General features: G+C 37.5%; 1 protein-coding gene across 11 annotated transcripts in view; it reads right to left on the reverse strand.

The window, feature by feature from the left end:
* The window catches only part of LOC106093788 (ribosome-releasing factor 2, mitochondrial), a 139,253-nt gene that overhangs the window by 14,206 nt on the left and 107,466 nt on the right, over positions 1–17,581 (reverse strand). Inside the window, exons 13-14 of one of the 11 annotated variants that reach the window (XR_009397186.1) lie at positions 6,780–6,952; positions 3,706–4,196 (exon numbers count right to left, since the gene is read on the reverse strand). The exons of 8 other annotated variants lie outside the window; for them this stretch is intronic. Coding sequence is in view for 2 of the 3 variants with exons in the window: in XM_059363172.1 (XP_059219155.1) it covers positions 6,910–6,952 (43 nt within the window). In the remaining variant the exon portion in view is untranslated. Of the gene's footprint in view, positions 1–3,705; positions 4,197–6,775; positions 6,953–17,581 lie in introns of those variants that run through there. 2 more of the 11 variants (XM_059363173.1, XM_059363172.1) reach the window with 2 other exon arrangements.

Here is a 17,581-nt window from a genome sequence, read left to right on the forward strand (position 1 = left end):
TTTATTCCATGTGTTTTGGCTTAAATTTCAGGTTTTGTTGTTCATTTGTGTTAATAAAACTGATGTAAACAGCTATGTATTCATCTGTTGAAGCGAATTTTGCTTCTTTTAGTTTGGTTAATGCAATTACTGACACCAAAGAAATTGAAAAAAAACATTCAATTAGACTAAAAAAGAGTGAATTTGGTGATTATTATTTATATAAATCATACCCATGTTTTTTTATTTTTAAAACATTGAAAAACACGACTGTACCCTGAAATGTGAACATCAATAATGCAAACAAGCGTGAAAAACGCTTTGGAACTCATTTCTCGCGCTAAATCGGCTTTGCTCTCTGCCCTGACAAGCTGGCGCGCTGACAATCGGCTTTCAGCGCGCACTTTGTTCGCACCCTTGGTCTTCAGGATCAGGCCATTTCAAATTTATGTGGCCTTATCTAGACTTGAAGAGGCCTACCGCTCTGCTGTCGCTGGCTAGAACAGACATCTCCGTCATGACAGGTCACTGACGGAGATGTCTGTAACGACTTTTGCAGAAGCTGTATGGACGTCGAGCAAGAAGAGACTCTAGAAGAGACTCTAGAAGAGACTCTAGAAGAGACAGTCAGATGGAGTTCCACTTTAGGTTAGGTTGAAAAGAGCAGATATTAATTTGTCCCATGCCACTGTAGACATACGCCAAAGCCAGTAATCGGCTTGCTGTGCGCTCTAAAAACAAAAAGGTAACCTCGAAAAATAAAACCTAAGTTAGGAATTCCGTGCTACTTACAAAATTTTTAATTGTTTTCCAAGCCACGCGCCTAAGTTGTTCATGTCTGGCATTGTGTCCCCACCTAAGTGCCGGTATCTGTTAGACGCGAAAGCCGGGCAATGACAACGTCTCATCATCTTCTATTGGTATCATAACGGGACACACCATGAAATGAACCTGACGATACGTGATATTTCATTAGAATTCGATAATCTTATAAGACATCTATTAATTTTTAGGAGCATTCCGAACAGACTATCGTAACTGTACGAGGTATTAAAGTGTAAAAACTTGGTACATAATTTGCAGTGAAGCCATTGATAGAAAATCAAAATTTACAAAAAAAAATGGTAACTGTAAAACAAAATTTTTTTTCAACTGTGGAATACTTGTGTTCGTGTAAAGCGTCGGTTTTATGTATCGAAATGATCCAGCCTTCCCAGAGGCTGATCAAGAATCGCTACACCCTTCCACATGTATGACTACAACAACAACATAGTACCTAGATATATGTACAAATTTGATCTCAAAAAATTTTTAGTAAATATCCAGGCCACCGTAGCGCAGAGGTTAGCATGTCCGCCTATGACGCCGAACGCCTGGGTTCGAAACCTGGCGAGGCCATCAGAAAAATTTCCAGCAGTGGTTTTCCCCTCCTAATGCTGGCAACATTTGTGAGGTACTATGCCATGTAAAACTTCTCTCCAAAGAGGTGTAGCACGCCGTTCGGACTCGGCTGTAAAAAGGAGGCCCCTTATCATTGAGCTTAAACTTGAATCGATCTGCACTCATTGATATGTGAGAAGTTTGCCCCTGTTCCTTAGTGGAATGTTCATGGGCAAAATTTGCAAATACCCAAGCTTTTGGTTTTATTTTTCTTTTTTATAAATGTAATGAAAATATTTAATAAACAATAGAGCAGGGTTTTATGAGTATAATAAAAATTATTATTAATTTTATGAAATTTTTTCTTAAAATTTATGAAAAATGCTCATAAATGTAATGAATTAAAGTTAAGACAACTTTTCATAAATAATATGTTTGTTTTTCATAAATATTATGACATGTTTTGATTGAATTGAGATTTATGAAACGTTTTTCACAAATGTTATGAAAAGTTTGTTATATGGTTCTGAAGCATGGGTACTTGTGAAAGCAGATGAGGCAGTGCTTGGAGTATTTGAGAGAAAGATTCTTCGTAAAATATATGGACCAGTTTGCGTTAACGGAGAATATAGGCGACGTATGAACCACGAGCTGTATGAGCTGTATGACGACGATAGCATAGTTACATGCATCCAAATACAACGGCTGCGTTGGCTAGGTCATGTTGTCCGAATGGATGAAGAAGCTCCAGCAAAGAAGTCTTTTGAAGGCAAACACGGTGGTACACGCAAACCGGGAAGACCAAAAACCCGATGGAAAGATCAAGTTGTGGGAGACACCTAGAAACTTGGTGTCAGAGATTTTAGAATGAGCGCAGAAGATCGAGGCGCTTGGAACGCTATTCTACGTTCGGCTAGAGGAAGAAATATTCTGTCGTAGCCAATTAAAGTAAAAGTAAGTATGAAAAGTTTCATTGGGACGTATTTTAACATTATTTTCGTATATTTTATGACGAAATCATTAATATCATGAACATTTTTCTTTCTGTGTAGCTTCAGCCCTTGTAAACTATCAAATTGAAATAAAATATATTTAAGGATATTTATGATCTGAGAAAATGCATTCTTCGATTCCAACTTAACCGATTAACCTAGCGGCGAATAAATAACACAAAAAAGGTCAGTGATGCATTGGCGAAATTCTGACCATAATCAATGATCTGCTATTGAATCAGACAGACATAGCACTCCACTCTACTATACCAGAGATGTTTACTGTAAAAAAAAAACACAACCACCAAATCAAAACTCATACAAACGAAATTATAATCACTGGAAAGGAGGTTTAGAATGAAATGTGGAATTTATTTCTATTTTGGAAATTATACATAGACATATGTACGTGTATGTAAATCATAAAATAACACAAAATATTGAATATATAAAAAAGGATAAGTTAAACATCGCTAAAGTTAGTTTCAGTTTTTTCTTCTTCTTCTTAGTTTTAATTTAAAAATATTTTCTTTTTTTGAAATGATATTTTCAAATTATGTTCTCCTCTTTTCGTGAAATGTTTTAGAGATGATGGTTTTTCGTTTTCTTTTTTTTTTGAATAACTTTTTTTTATTTTTATCATTTAAAATGATAGTTTAGGTAATGTTTAAGTATGTATGTATTTTTTTTAAACGTCTCTTTTTTTTCTTTCATTCATATTGTTAAAATTTTATTGTTTTTTTTTTCGTTTTTCTTAGTATTTTTGTTTTGTTTTTAAAGAGTTTTGTTGCCATTTGTTTTTATTGTTTATACATTTATAATTTGTTAACTTAAGTGTGTGTGTGTGTGTATGTTTATGTAAATTATTTATATATACTTATATAAATATATATTATATTGTATATTTATATTCATTTCGATTTCTTTTCTCTTCTTCTCTTTTGAATATAAATCCTAGTTTTTCATTTAATTGTCGTTTTTCATATGGTTATGGGGGTTGAACAAAAAATCTTGTTTTAAGGGCGAGTGAGGAAGAGTTTCTTAAGCAAAATTATGCTTTGTGGTGATATTAGAATGTACGTTGATTGTATATTTAAAAAAAAATATATGAAAAACTTTTTAAATAATGAAAAAAAAAATAATAATAATAAAAATATTTATACAAATCAAAAAAATATACATATATATGTGTGTATGCATGTTTGTTATTATCACTTATGAATTGTAAGAAAATGGGCTTTGAGTGGGGTCCTATGGGGGTATTCTATATAATCATAATTCTCGCTGTTTTCCTAGACAATGCAGACTTTTCAATTACACATAAAATTATAACAAAAAAATAAAGACAAGTCAGTTAGATTTCTTCGTGTGGTTTCGATTTGTTTCTTCTTTAATGGTAAACAAATAACATATTTAAAACAAATAATACACATACACACACATTCATTTTGGGTAAAAATGACTATTGCTATATATAATCAATCACATATCACCTGTACATACATACATATATATTTCATTTCAAAATCATCTTTTTCGTTTTCAAATCGTTTTACAATGTTTAAGAGATTTCTTTTTTTTTTTTTTTTGAAAGAGGGTGACAACATTTTTCGTACTTTCAACTTTTTTTTCTTTCCCTCTTTTACTCTCGGTATTATGCACATTATGTCGTTGTATGAAAAACTTACCCAAGAATGCAGTTTTCTTCAGAAGAACACAAATGTGTGCTGTATGTGGCGCATAATGAACAAAAATATCAATGATGATGAGAATTTGTAATGGAACAAAAGTAAAATGTAAATCCAATAAAACCTGTAACACTTTTATTTCTTTTTCTCTTTTTTCCTGCAAAATAAAATAAAAAAAAAGAAATTGTAATATAATATTTAAATGAAATAAACAATTGCTATGCAAAACAATGTTTGGAAACAAAAATGGGATATCTTTTATAATAAAAATAGTCTCTGCAGTCGTAGTCGAAGGCGAATTTAACCTCATTTACCTTCTCGACAGTATATCAATACTTGCACAACAAGCAATCCCATGGCAGCCGGTTGTATGTACCGAATTGACCCGATGAATTCCGTCATCGGCAAGGGCTGCCGCCTCAGTGAACCACACACTGCTACTACAACACCAATACTTCGACGCTTGCTCGTCCACTACGCAACCTTTTCAACCTTGCTCACGGCGCGGGATTGACCCGATGAATTCCGTCATCGGCAAGGGCTGCCGCCTCAGTGAACCACACACTGCTACTACAACATCAATACTTCGACGCTTGCTCGTCCACTACACAACCTTTTCATCCTTGCTCACGGCGCGGCAGTTTTCCCGGCTCGTTGGATGGTTGGGAACGTTCAGCCCATCCCCAAAAAGGTGAGGCGAACAACCCTGCGAATTACCGACCAATTGCCATATGCTCCACGCTCTCCAAGGTTATGAAGAATATGGTGAGATACCTAGAGTCCAATGGCCTTCTTAGTGATAGACAGTATTGGTCCCGCAGAAATCGCTCCACGGGAGACCTAATGTCGTTTTTGTCGGAACGTTGGAGTCGCTCGATCCACAGTTTGGTGAATGTAAGGTCGTGGCTCTGGATATCGGCAAGACATTTGGTAGGGTCTGGCACGGTGCACTTTTATTAAAGCTTGTCGCTTTTGAAGTCGGTAATAACTTCGTTCGACTTATATCGAGCTTTTTCAGAGATCGCACTATACGAGTTGTTTTAGGTGGATTCTCATTTAATGAGTATAGATTGAACGCAGGTGTGCCACAAGGCTCTGTCCTTTCCCCTTCCCTTTTTCTTATTTTCATTGAGGATCTTTTGGGTCGGACTTCGAAACCAGTCTACTCAATTGCCTATAACAGTAGTCTGTGTCATTCATATTCATTCGACCATAGGGCCAGTCCTCAAAAAATTGTGGACACGAAGCGCATTATGGATGAGACGTTCTCCCAGGATTTGTTGGCCATTACCGAGTGAGGTAGAATGAACAGAGTGGACATTAACGCACAGAAGACGCAGTGTTGTTTCTTGTCTCATCAGCGAATCACTGAGCAACTACATTCGTCGATATCTATCGACGGTATAAATGGATTAAGCAAGCAGATGAGGAGCAAAGTCACATCTCGACGGACACTATACAAGACACTGATAGTACCCGTGCTGTTGTAAGCTCCGAAGCATAAGTACTTGATAAAGCAGATGAGACGATACTGGGAGTGTTTTTCATAAAAGAAGCAATTGCAGCTTTTGAAAGTATTGCAAGGGAATCAACAAAAATGGATTTTTACAGTAAATGGACATAAGACAAAGTGGATGATATCAACTCTCACAAAGCCCTGTAAACCTGATCAATAAAGAAAATGGAGAAATTTTGGAACAACAACTTTGAGTCAGCAACTTTATCTACCTCGGCATCATAGTAACCGAAACAAATAACATCAGTTTTGAAATAAAACGAAGGATATTATTGGCTAGCATATTTTAATTTGGATTAAGAAAGCAGGTGACAAAAATTACACTTTACAAGACACTGATACTACCCGTGCTGTTGGAAGCTCCGAACCATGAGTACTTGACAGCGGATGAGGCGACACTGGGAGTGTTTGAGAGAAAAATCCTTCATAAAATATATGGACCAGTCTGCAAAATATAGCGGTTGGGTTGGCTAGATTATGTTGTCAGTGTAGATGAAGAATCCCAGCAAAGAAGTCCTTTGAAGGTGGTGCAGGCAAATCGGGAGGACCAAGAGCCCGATGGTAAGATCAATTGGTGGGAGAGAACTCAAAATTTGGTGTCAGAGATTTTAGAAGAAGCGCAGAAGATCGAGGCGCTTGGAACGCTATTCTACGTTCGGCTAATGGGACAAATGTTCTGTCATAGCCAATTTAAGTAAGTAAGTTTTATGTCCTGGCATGACAAGTATAGTTGAGTTACAATCCATAATCGAACCATAAGTTTAAAAATCACATGTGGGGTTACTCCAAATTCCGATTTGGTAATGCAGGGGTCGTAGGTTCGATTCCCGCCAGATGCCTTGGCCTGTCGCTACTGTGGTATCACAATGGACTTAAAAATTGTCCAAGTGAGTCTGTAAAGGTCTGCCACTCTTACCTAACCCAAGCAATTCCAAAGTAGCAATTAAAAAATTTGACGAGGAAAATGTTCATGGGTATCTTTGAACTTGTCATCATTTTGGAAATATTTTAGAATTATCAGCAGCAATAGCAAAATACGTTACAATTTTTATTACGAATCCAAATTGCTGGAAAGTAAAGCGATAAATAAAACATATGTAAATTGACTTCTTTTTAACAAAAAAAAAAAACAATAATTGATATACTAAATGAACGTAAATATAAATTGATGAGAAAAAATGATTTATCCTTTTTTCAATGCACTTTTCAGCGTTACAAAGTTACCTTTCAGTGTTTTCAGAATAAATTTTGAAGGGTGCTGTGGAATGTGGATGTGTTTTGGTAGTTTATTTTGTTCTGAAACTGGCTTTGCTATTGGTTAATTTTTCTTCGCAACATGAAAAACTTAAATAATTTAGGAAAATATGCACGACAGCCAGGCAAAACAGCCATACGATCTGCAAAGTTAAATAAACAGACATTGAAGAGAACAATGAAATTTGGAAAAGTTATCATCGAACATTTTTTTTGGAAGTAAGCGGACCCGAATCTTGCATTTTTGCTATTGAAAAATTCTATTATAAACAGAAAGTTTCATCAATGAGCAATGCAATGATTAGGGTCCTGTTTTAAGAAAACTAGACTTTATGGATAACATCAAATGGGATAAGGCCACAGAAGCACAAATGAAGTTCTTTAATACACAGGCTAAAAAATATAGAAGGAACTTAAAAAAAAAAAACCATTCAAAAGTAAAGCACATATACATACATATGTATACTAATCGAATGTCGAATTGGAAGAATTTATGAAATATTAGTACATTAAAGTTGAATGATAATCTAATGCCACAACCTTCTATTTATCCATTTACATACATACAGAAAATTACAAAAAAATAGAACCAATACAATACACCAGTTGATTTGTACAATGGTTATACACATTTCGCTGTAATGAATAATGGGGAACACATAGTACAACGTTTTTTAAAGGCGAATTATCATTAAAAGTTTTACAAGAATATGCATATTTTTCAATGGAACACAATATGTTTGAAACCTCATGAGAATTTCTTATATACAGTTGACACATCAATAGGATGGAATCTAAATTACTCACACATATAAAATTCTAACGTTCTGGCTTTAGTACACAACCTTTAAATATTTGGTACCAAAAGACAATCAGCCCAATTCTGAAAACTCACTGCACTGATAGAAAAATGACGGTACTTTGCCAATACCGATTGGTATTATTTTGTTTGCGTCATTGGCGAACTTTAATACCGTTTGGTATCAAATCAATACCAGACAAAGGAGACTATTAAGAATTGACGGCGTCACACTTGTATTTTTGTCATTGTGTCAGAAGTGCTGTTGAGCTTAATACAATTTGAGTGCGTAACAACCTTTTCAAATACTCACAACCGGTGAAAATGAAAATAGTACAAATTCTAAGGACATTCTACATCAAAAACATAATAGTCTCTTGTGTGGAAAACGATGCTGTGTTGGTGTATTCAGACAACACAATCATATATATTCTTGATCTTCATGACTTTTTAAGTCGATCTAGCCATGTCCGTCCGTCCTTCCGTCTGTCGAAAGCACGCTAACTTCCGAAGGAGTAAAGCTAGGCGCTTGAAATAACAAAACAAATACTTCTTATTAGTGTAGGTCGGTTGGGATTGTAAATGGGCCAAATCGGTCCATGTTGTAATATAGCTGCCATATAAACCGATCTCGAAATTTTACATGAAGTGTTTTGGTATGACTCCCAACAGCTATTTCAAGTATGGTCTAAATCAGTCCATATCCTCATATAGCCGTCATATAAACCGATCTCCCAATTGGACTTCTTGGGTTTCTAGAGGTCGCAATTCTTATTGGTGCTGGTAGGATGAACTACTGGCGGAAACAGAAGACGAAGAAGAGGCTAACGCAAGAGTGGTGGAAGTTCTGAATCTTGACTATGGTCCGGTTTCTGCAGATAATCCACACCATTGTAAGGCCGCTTCGGGGGCACTGAATGTCCTCCTGATGGCAGGGGGATTTGACGTGGTTCTTATCCTGAAACCAAGGGTGTGTGGATGAATGGTTCGTGAACTAAGAATTCGTGGATTTAAACTACTCAATGGTACGGGGAATAGGAGGCACCGAGCCTGTATTCTTGCAAGGAGTAGTCTAAATGTTTTCCTTCTTCCCTTGCTAAGCACTGACAATTAAGTAGTAGCCAGCCTTGAAATAAATAAGTCTTCTTACTGGTTGGCTTCCCTTTATATGGCACACGATTCAGAGATGCCGCCTTCAAACCTTAAGATGCTGGTTGAAACCACTTCTACAGGGAAGAAGAGCATCAATGACTCCCAACAACTATTTCAAGTATGGTCTAAATCAGTCCATATCCTGATATTGCCGTCATATAAACCGATCTCCCAATTGTATTTCTTGGGCTTCTAGAGGGCGTTTTATGTCGTTTTGGTATGACTTCCAACAACTGTTTCAAGTATGATCTAAATCGGTTGATAACCTGATATAGCTGCCATATAAACCGATCTCTGGTCTTGACTTATTGAGCTTCTAGAGGGCGCAATTTTTATCCGATTTGGACGAAATTTTGCATAAAGTTTTTTGTTATGACTTCCAAAAACTGTGCCAAGTATGGCTCAAATCGGTTCATAATCTGATATAGCAGCCATATTAACCGATCTCCCATTTATAATCTGTTAGAGCTGCCATATAATCCGATCTCGCAATTAGACTTCTTGAGTTTCTAAAGGGCGTAATTCGTATCCGATTTGGCTGAAATTTTGCACATATCGTTTTGGTATGACTCCCAACAACCAAATATGGTCTAAATCAGTGAATAACCTGATATAGCAGCCATATAAACCAGTATCCCCTTTAGGCTCAAGAAGTCAAGATCCAAGATCGGTTTATATGGCAGCTATATTAAAACATGGAACGATGTGGCCCATTTGCAATCCCAACCGACCTACACTAATAAGAAGTATTTGTGTAAAATTTCAAGCGCCTAGCTTTACTCCTTCGAAAGTTTGCGTACTTTCGACAGACGGAAGGACGGGCGGGGATGGCTAGATCGACTTTAAATGTCATGGCCATCAAGAACATATAACTTTATGGGGTCTTAGACGAATATTTCGAGGTGTTACAAACGGAATGACTAAATAAGTATACCCTCATCTTATGGTGGAGGGTTTAACTATATGATTCTACCATGGGGGAATTTTTCCCAAATGTTATCGTCTCATTCTCCCTTTTATTTCGATTCAGAATGCCTATATTTTCCCTGGAAGACATTTCCCTTTTTCAAAAATTTTTAATTTAGAAAAAGGGAAAAGGGAGTAGGGAAAAACTCCCAGCGAATTGTTATATAGAATAGGGCTGATTAATTAATCTTCTAACAAATATTCGCTTTATAACGGATGGGAGAAATTAGCCACTGGCTGATTTAACGGAAGGCACTAGAAGATATTTTCCTTATCCTGTTTCTGTGATACCACAGAACTAAAAAGTCAAGTGAGCGATTGCAGACTGTCACCAAAACCTAAACTAGGTTAGGTTGAAAAGAGAGTGCCATGCCACTATGGACATACACCAAAGCCAGTAATCGGCTTGTTGAGCGCTCTAAGAACTATAGTGTAACCTCTAAAAAGAAAATTTTATGTTAGGAATTCCGTGCTACTTACAAAATCCCTAATTGTTTTCAAGTTGGTTCATGTCTGGTATTGTGTCTCCACCTAAGTGCCGGTATCTGTTAGACGCGAAAGCCGGGCAATGACAAAGGAAATGCTCTTCCCCGCATGCTCTACACATGCTATCACTTGCCGCACCGATTTTACATAAGTGAGCTCGTAGTCCTATGTGTCCCGTTATGATACCAATAGCTATACTGACCTCCTTCTTGCTTCATCTCAGTAATAGCCTCGTCTTCCCACGATCTGGATCCCCCCATAGGATTTCCCCGTTCTACCGATCATTCGTCGCCCACTCCCTTAACTCGGACTAGGTTGACCCGAAAGGCTTCGGGTTAACCATGTTTATTGACGGCAGTTCTCTGGCTTTCATCGCCAAATCGTCTGCCCTTTCATTTCCCCTTACTCCGTTTTGGCCCGGTACCCAAACGATGCGGATTTTGCCATCCTCAGAGGTGTTAATCTCCTTCTTAAACTGCAAGGCTGTTCGTGACCTTACCGTCCTGGTTGTTATTGCCCTTATGCCAATTTTACTGTCGGTAAAGATGTTCACACTCGACGTCCTCGGGTTAGCATCACACCACTTCACGCATTCGGTGATCGCCCGAATCTCCGCCTGCGGGATAGTAGGAAACAGATCTCAGTCCCTGCGTTCTCAATGTAAACTCCCAGGCCCACTCTGTCCTCTAGCTTTGATCCATCCGTGTAACATGATCTTCCAGATGGCAATACTAGGGATCCGTCAATCCAAGACTGTGCTGATGGCAGCAGTACCTCGCACTCGACTTCAAGGTTCATCTTAGGTATCCGATCGGAAACCTCTTCCCTTCCTTCCAGGTTTCCTACCGTCGCCTCGATTATACCGCGATAGTATGAGCTGCTCCCATTCTCAATCCATTCTCCCATGGCCTTAACTCTCATAGCCGCAGTGGCTGCCTCACACTTAATCTGTATGTCAATGGGCCGGATATCTAGAATAGTCTCCAGTGCCCTAGTGGGCGTGGTCCTCATCGCTCCGCCTATGCTCCTGTAGAGCCAGTGGACTATTCTTGGATTCGGCCCCTACATAGTGCCCAACATCTGTGGGCCTTCTCGGTACGCTCCTGAATGTGACACTTTCAATTCAGTTTCCTGTCCAAGATCACACCTTAGTATTTGACCTTGTCAGATATCGAAATCGTCTTATTGCGGAAACGTGGTGCGTTAAATTGGCCCACCTTCGTCTTCCTCGTGAACAGGCATATTTCAGTCTTCTCTGGGTTAACATTGAGAGCTCTGGCTCTAGCCCAGTCATATGTCATATGCAAGACCCTTTCGGCCCTTCTGCATAGCTCGTTCGGATCATTACCCCTTAGAAGTATTATAACATCGACTGCGTAGCACACGAGTTCAAATCCCTCCTCAGACAGCATCCTTAATAGGTGATCACCCATAGGAGCGTTGATAAAATGCCCCCCTGTGGCGTGCCCTGTGCCACTTTCTCCCTTATATTTATGCCATGAGACACACAATGTATCCACCTTTTCCTTAGCATATGGTTTATCCAGTCTCTAAGGGCCGGGTTCACCCAACCTACACTAACTTTTTCCATATAGAGTTGATAACCCTAGCCACTCAATTTTTTCCCCTATCCTAGAGTAACAAATGGTGCAACAATGTATGAAGGCTGGATTCACTAATAGAAGCTTAGGTCACTTGCGAAAACATGAAGTGGATAGGTCCCATGAACATCATAAAGGATGTCAAATCTGCCGATTGAAAATGTCATCAAATGGGATAAAACATAAACAAAAAATGAATGTTTTAAAGAGACCAAGTTGACATTCTCAATCCCAAGTAAAGCCAAAAATTAAAAATAAATTGTATGTCGGCTAATCACTTGGCTTAACCTTATTCAATAAATCCTGGTATGAAGGCAAGGCGGTTTTAAAAAGGTGGTCTCACGCGCAAACAGCTTAACGGTGTTAAGATGTTAGACTTTTGTTTGTATTCTCTTTGCTGTTATCTTCGTTCTCGCATATTCTCTGCTCATGTACGCACACAAATTTCTTTGCGTGTGTTGGCAAAACGTCGATCAGCTTGATGGCGGATTGCACCATATGAGTAGTAGTTGTTGTACAGATGAGATCACCTTTAATTGTTTCGCCATGGTATGAAGGCTTGTTTGCTCGAAAAGCTATGCCAATATGAAGGTTATGCAGGATTCACTGAATAAGGTTAAGTCAGCGATCAGCCGATATAAAATTCTTTTAATTTTTGGCATTGAGAATGCCACCATTTCATTTCATTCCCAAGTACTGCCAAATATTAAAAATAAATTGTATGTCGGCTAATCACTTGGCTTAACCTTATTCGGTGAATCCTGGTATGAAGGCAAGGCGGTTTTAAAAAGGTGGTCTCACGCGCAAACAGCTTAACGGTGTTAAGATGTTAGACTTTTGTTTGTATTCTCTTTGCTGTTATCTTCATTCTCGCATATTCTCTGCTCATGTACGCACACATATACACACACGCACACAAATTTCTTTGCGTGTGTTGGCAAAACGTCGATTAGCTTGATGGCGGATTGCACCATATGATTCGTAGTTGTTTTACAGATGAGATCACCTTTAATTCTTTCGCCATGGTAGGAAGGCTTGTTTGCTCGAAAAGCTATGCCAATATGAAGGTTATGCAGGATTCACTGAATAAGGTTAAGCCAGCGATCAGCCGATATAAAATTCTTTTAATTTTTGGCATTGAGAATGCCAACTTGGCCTCTTCGTCATTCATACTTTGTTTATGTTTTTTTCTATTAATGATATTCATGGGGCCTATACACTTTATGTTTTTGCAAGTGACCTTACCCTGTATTAGTGAATCCCGAAGGTTATGTAGCCTAAAGCATAAAACCGATGCTGATGGTAAAAAAAAATCGCAAGCTTTGTTTTCTCAAATTAAAGAAAAGCATTTGAATTAATAGTGTGTTGCTGTCAGATTACTGCGGGAGTTCTACAAAAAAATTATAAATGTCATTTTTCTATTAATAAATCTGTTTTTTTTGTGTGTAAATTTCTATGCTATTATTTTAATATCATTACGTGTTTTAGTTTTTCTTTGCTCATAATTTTTGTTTGTTTTTTTTTTTTGTCTTAAAAAGTCTGTTTAACATTTCCTTTTAATTTTTGTTTTAATAATTATTATTATTATTTATATATTATTGTACGTAATAAACTACATGTAAAATCAATTTGTTGTATTTCATGTTATATATGTAAATAATCAATGGTTTCTTAAGGAAAACAACCACCTAAAATTCTATTAAAATGAACGGTTAGGTAGGTAGATAGTATGTAAGGTGTTTCTTGTATGCTGCTATTACTATGTATTTTTTTTTTTTTGGTTGCTTTAAAAATATATTCATATCATATGCTGGTATTGATTGGTATAATGTTATTGAAATTTCTTTTTTATTTTATGAAACTAAGTCTATATGAAGTTAATGTTGGGGGGGAGAGTGTTGTAAACGTGGGTTTAACTTTGTGTTTTCGGTGTATTAATTGGAGATATACTACATGCTGAATTTGAAACCTCTCTTCAGACCTCTACAATGTTTCATTCGTTCATTTATTAGGGAAGTTCTTCTGGCTTTCCTTTCTAATAATGAAAAAATTATTTTTGAAAATATTTCACAGCATAATTCCACATTGTCAGTTTTGTGGCTTTTCAGTTTTTTTTTGTTTAGAGAGACAGAGAGATTTGTTTCAAATGCTATTTTGCGATGAAGTTTATTTTTTAGCTTAAATTTGTTGAGTTTTGTTAAACATTCGTTTTTCGTCTGTATGCAATTCGATATAATTTGTTTAATTGTTATTTTTTTTATCAAAGTCAAGAGTTTTCACACTTTTGTGGTTTCTTTTTGCTTCATTTACTTTTTTGGCAATTCGTATAAAGGTCTTCAATTAAAATTCAATTTTTACAAAATTTAACTCAGAATTTGTAGCTGGAATAAGTTGAAAAAAAATACATTTGTATGTGTTTTAATAGAAGGAAGTTAATGTCTATTAACAACAACAAAAAAAGAGTAGTGAAAAACATAAAGAGAGTACTTAGAGTGTTTATGTTTCAAAACTAAATAAATATACATAAATGGCTGTTTTGGATAAATACATTATTTTCTTATTTCAAATACATCACAAGTATACATACATATGTACAATGATACAGGCGCACACACATACTTATTTAGTATGGAATGTTAGAAAATTATCCAATAAGAAATAATAAAAATAAGTGCCCAGTACATTTCTGAAAGAAATAGGGGGAGGGGGTTCTGTTTTTTAAAAAATTTCGATTTTCTCTCTTTGGAAAATAATTTTTTTACAACTAAGAAGGAAAAAACGGGGAAAGCCGAACTTAGCAAAAACCATTGATTTAAATGCTGCTTTAAAAATTCAATTAGTGTATAAGGACAATACAATATTCTAATCCATAATGTTGTGTGTGGGAGAGCGTGATTTCCATTTAAATAAAAAATAGAAAACAAAATACAAAATTTCTTAAAAAAAAACCTAAATACAATTAACCAAAAAAATATTCGTACACCCTTTATAAAATTTTAAAAGCCAAAGGACACAATTTTTAATATTTTTTTCAATCTTGCTCTTTGGGATCTGATAAAAAAACTCAATTTTCTCTTTAAAAGACAAAAAAAAAAAAATTTTGTTATCGGTCTATATGGCAGCTATATCCAAATCTGGATCGATCTGGGCCAAATTGAGGAGTGATATCGAAGGGCCTAACACAACTCAATGTCCCAAATTTCGGCGAAATCGGATAATAAATGTGGCTTTTATGGGCCTAAGACCCTAAATCGGCGGATCGGTCTATATGGGGGTTATATCAAGATATAGTCCGATATAGACCATCTTCGAACTTAACCTGTCTATGGACAAAAAGAGAATATGTGCAAAGTTTAAGCTCAATATCTCTATTTTTAAATGGCTAGATCGTCTTAGATTTTTACGACGATCAAGAATATCGACGGTTAAACTCCTCAACAACTCTCCGAGAAATACAAGCCAAGTCGGGATAACCTTTAATGGAAATTAGGTAGACAATCGAGCACCTAATGAATGACAAGACGAAAACGAGCATTCTATGGAAGGCAAGAAAGCTCCCAGTCGGCGCAGAAGCCTCAAAGGCTATGGGGCCTGTTGAAATAGCAATGCTAATGCTTAAACATATAGGCGAATTAGGAGTTAAATACTTGACAGATACCCTCAACCTATCAATTTTCGCCCTAGTAATACCTGAAAAATGAAAATTTTGTGGGGTGGTCCCTATTGTCAAACCAGGAAAACATACGAACTAAGGAGAGCCATACAGTCGACCTATCTTCTAACCCCAGTAGCAAAGACAATTGAGGCGCTACTCCTGGAAAGTTGCCCATGAACATTATGGAACAAAGGAAAACTTCTCACATATCAATAGGTAATGTCCGATTTAAGTTAAAGCTTAAGGTAAGGCGCTACTCCTACCCAGCATGGACTCAGGAAGATGCATAGCACGACATCGACACTTACCGTAATCAGCTACGGCCTGAACCAATAAAGGCGCTATGAACAAACCGTTTTGTTGGCCCTCGAATCTAATCTCCCAATGCGAAGAAGTGTATTGGGAACTACATCGACATTGACTCGACAGTCACACATATAGTTCTCGAAACGAGGAGGCAGTCCTAGAAGGGTATTCTTTTTCCGATCTTGTTCAAACTGTACCTCTCCAAGATGCCTCTTTCCGCGCAAGGGAAAAACATTGATGAACTGTGTGAAAGGATAAACATTTGTCTCCAAGACCTAGCAAAATGGAAATCTCTTAGTCCCAATGGAAATTATGCGAGGATCCCAGAGATGAACTCGACAGCTAAGTCATGAACTGTGCAGCGCCATGGTGGGCTGTAGGGGTGAGCAATACGCATTGGAGAAACCTACAGAGCTGTAAATACGCAACCATCGTAGGCTGCTTACAAATTACAAGGCATGGGTGATGTTTACACCCAAATCGAGCAAGGCAAGTAATGCGACAAAAAAGGGCTACAGGCCTATAAACCTTACGTCTTTTCTTCTCAAAACCATGGAACGTATAGTGGACACCATGATAAAGAGTAGGACATCCAGCGAACTGCTCAAATACAAACAGCATTCCTATGTCAAGGGAAGGTCGGTGGATACTGCCCTGCACGAGGTTGTGCATGAAATAGAAGAATCCTTCGATGCCAAAACGTTCACCCTGGCGGTAGCATTAACATTGAGGGGGCTTTTAAAAATGTGCGGACCGACACACTGATCCAATCCTTAGACCAGTACCGGCTGGACCCGGTCTTTAAGAGACCGGATAAACCATATGCAAAAAAACAGTTGGATAAATTGTGTGTCCCATGACATAAATATAATGCTGCATCTTATGCCTCTGGAGATTGTGGCTACCCAAATTGCAGCGACCACAGCCGTTAGGTTAAGGGAGCTTTCCATTGGTACATGACCAATGAGAAAGCTCCTACGGCTACGGACACTGTGTTATACTTGATACAAAATCCGATGTTCCAGGCAGTGTGGATTACACCCTACCTGAACCGCTTTTTGATAAAAATTACTGTACCACTATTCCTGATAGAACCGATTGGAACTACGATATCCCTGGTAACAGAAATTACTTAGACTTCTATACGGATGGTTCCAACCGAAACGACCAGGTGGGCTTTGAGGTGTACTCTAAAGATCTAGAATTGGTCATATCTGGCTAAGATATAATGTCATTACGACGATTGGCGTACATATCTTCTCAGACAGCCAGGCAGCCATTAAATCCCTGGAGAACGTATTTCTGAACACAAAAACCGCCATCGATTGTCGCAGACCTCTCAACGAAATAGCTGAACAGTTCAAAATTCACCGGGCCACAGAGATATCCCAGGGAATTCTAAAACAGACGAGCTTGTGAGATTGGCTAGAACAGACGTCTCAGTCAATGTGTCCGTCTTGACAGGTCACTGTCTAATCGAAAAACGTGCTGACAGACTGAAGGTTGCCAGCAGCGACTTTTGCAGAAGCTGTAGGGACATCGAGGAAGAAGAGACTATAGAACACCTTCTGTATGTGTGTCCCGCACTAGCAGTTAGAAGATTCTCATTTCTTTGAGAACCTGTCTTATTTAGCGGATGTGAACATTAGCAAGTTACTGAGCTTTTTAAAGTGATCTGGATGGTTCAACGGTAAGAACTAGAAAGCATCTTCCTTCTTCTGTTCCTGTGGTATCACAATGGACGAAAACGTTTAAGTGAGTCTGATGGCAGACTACCACTTAAACATAACCTAACCTAAGACCCAAA

Source organism: Stomoxys calcitrans, chromosome 2 (genome assembly GCF_963082655.1).
Source record: "Stomoxys calcitrans chromosome 2, idStoCalc2.1, whole genome shotgun sequence".
NCBI classification, from domain to species: domain Eukaryota; kingdom Metazoa; phylum Arthropoda; class Insecta; order Diptera; family Muscidae; genus Stomoxys; species Stomoxys calcitrans.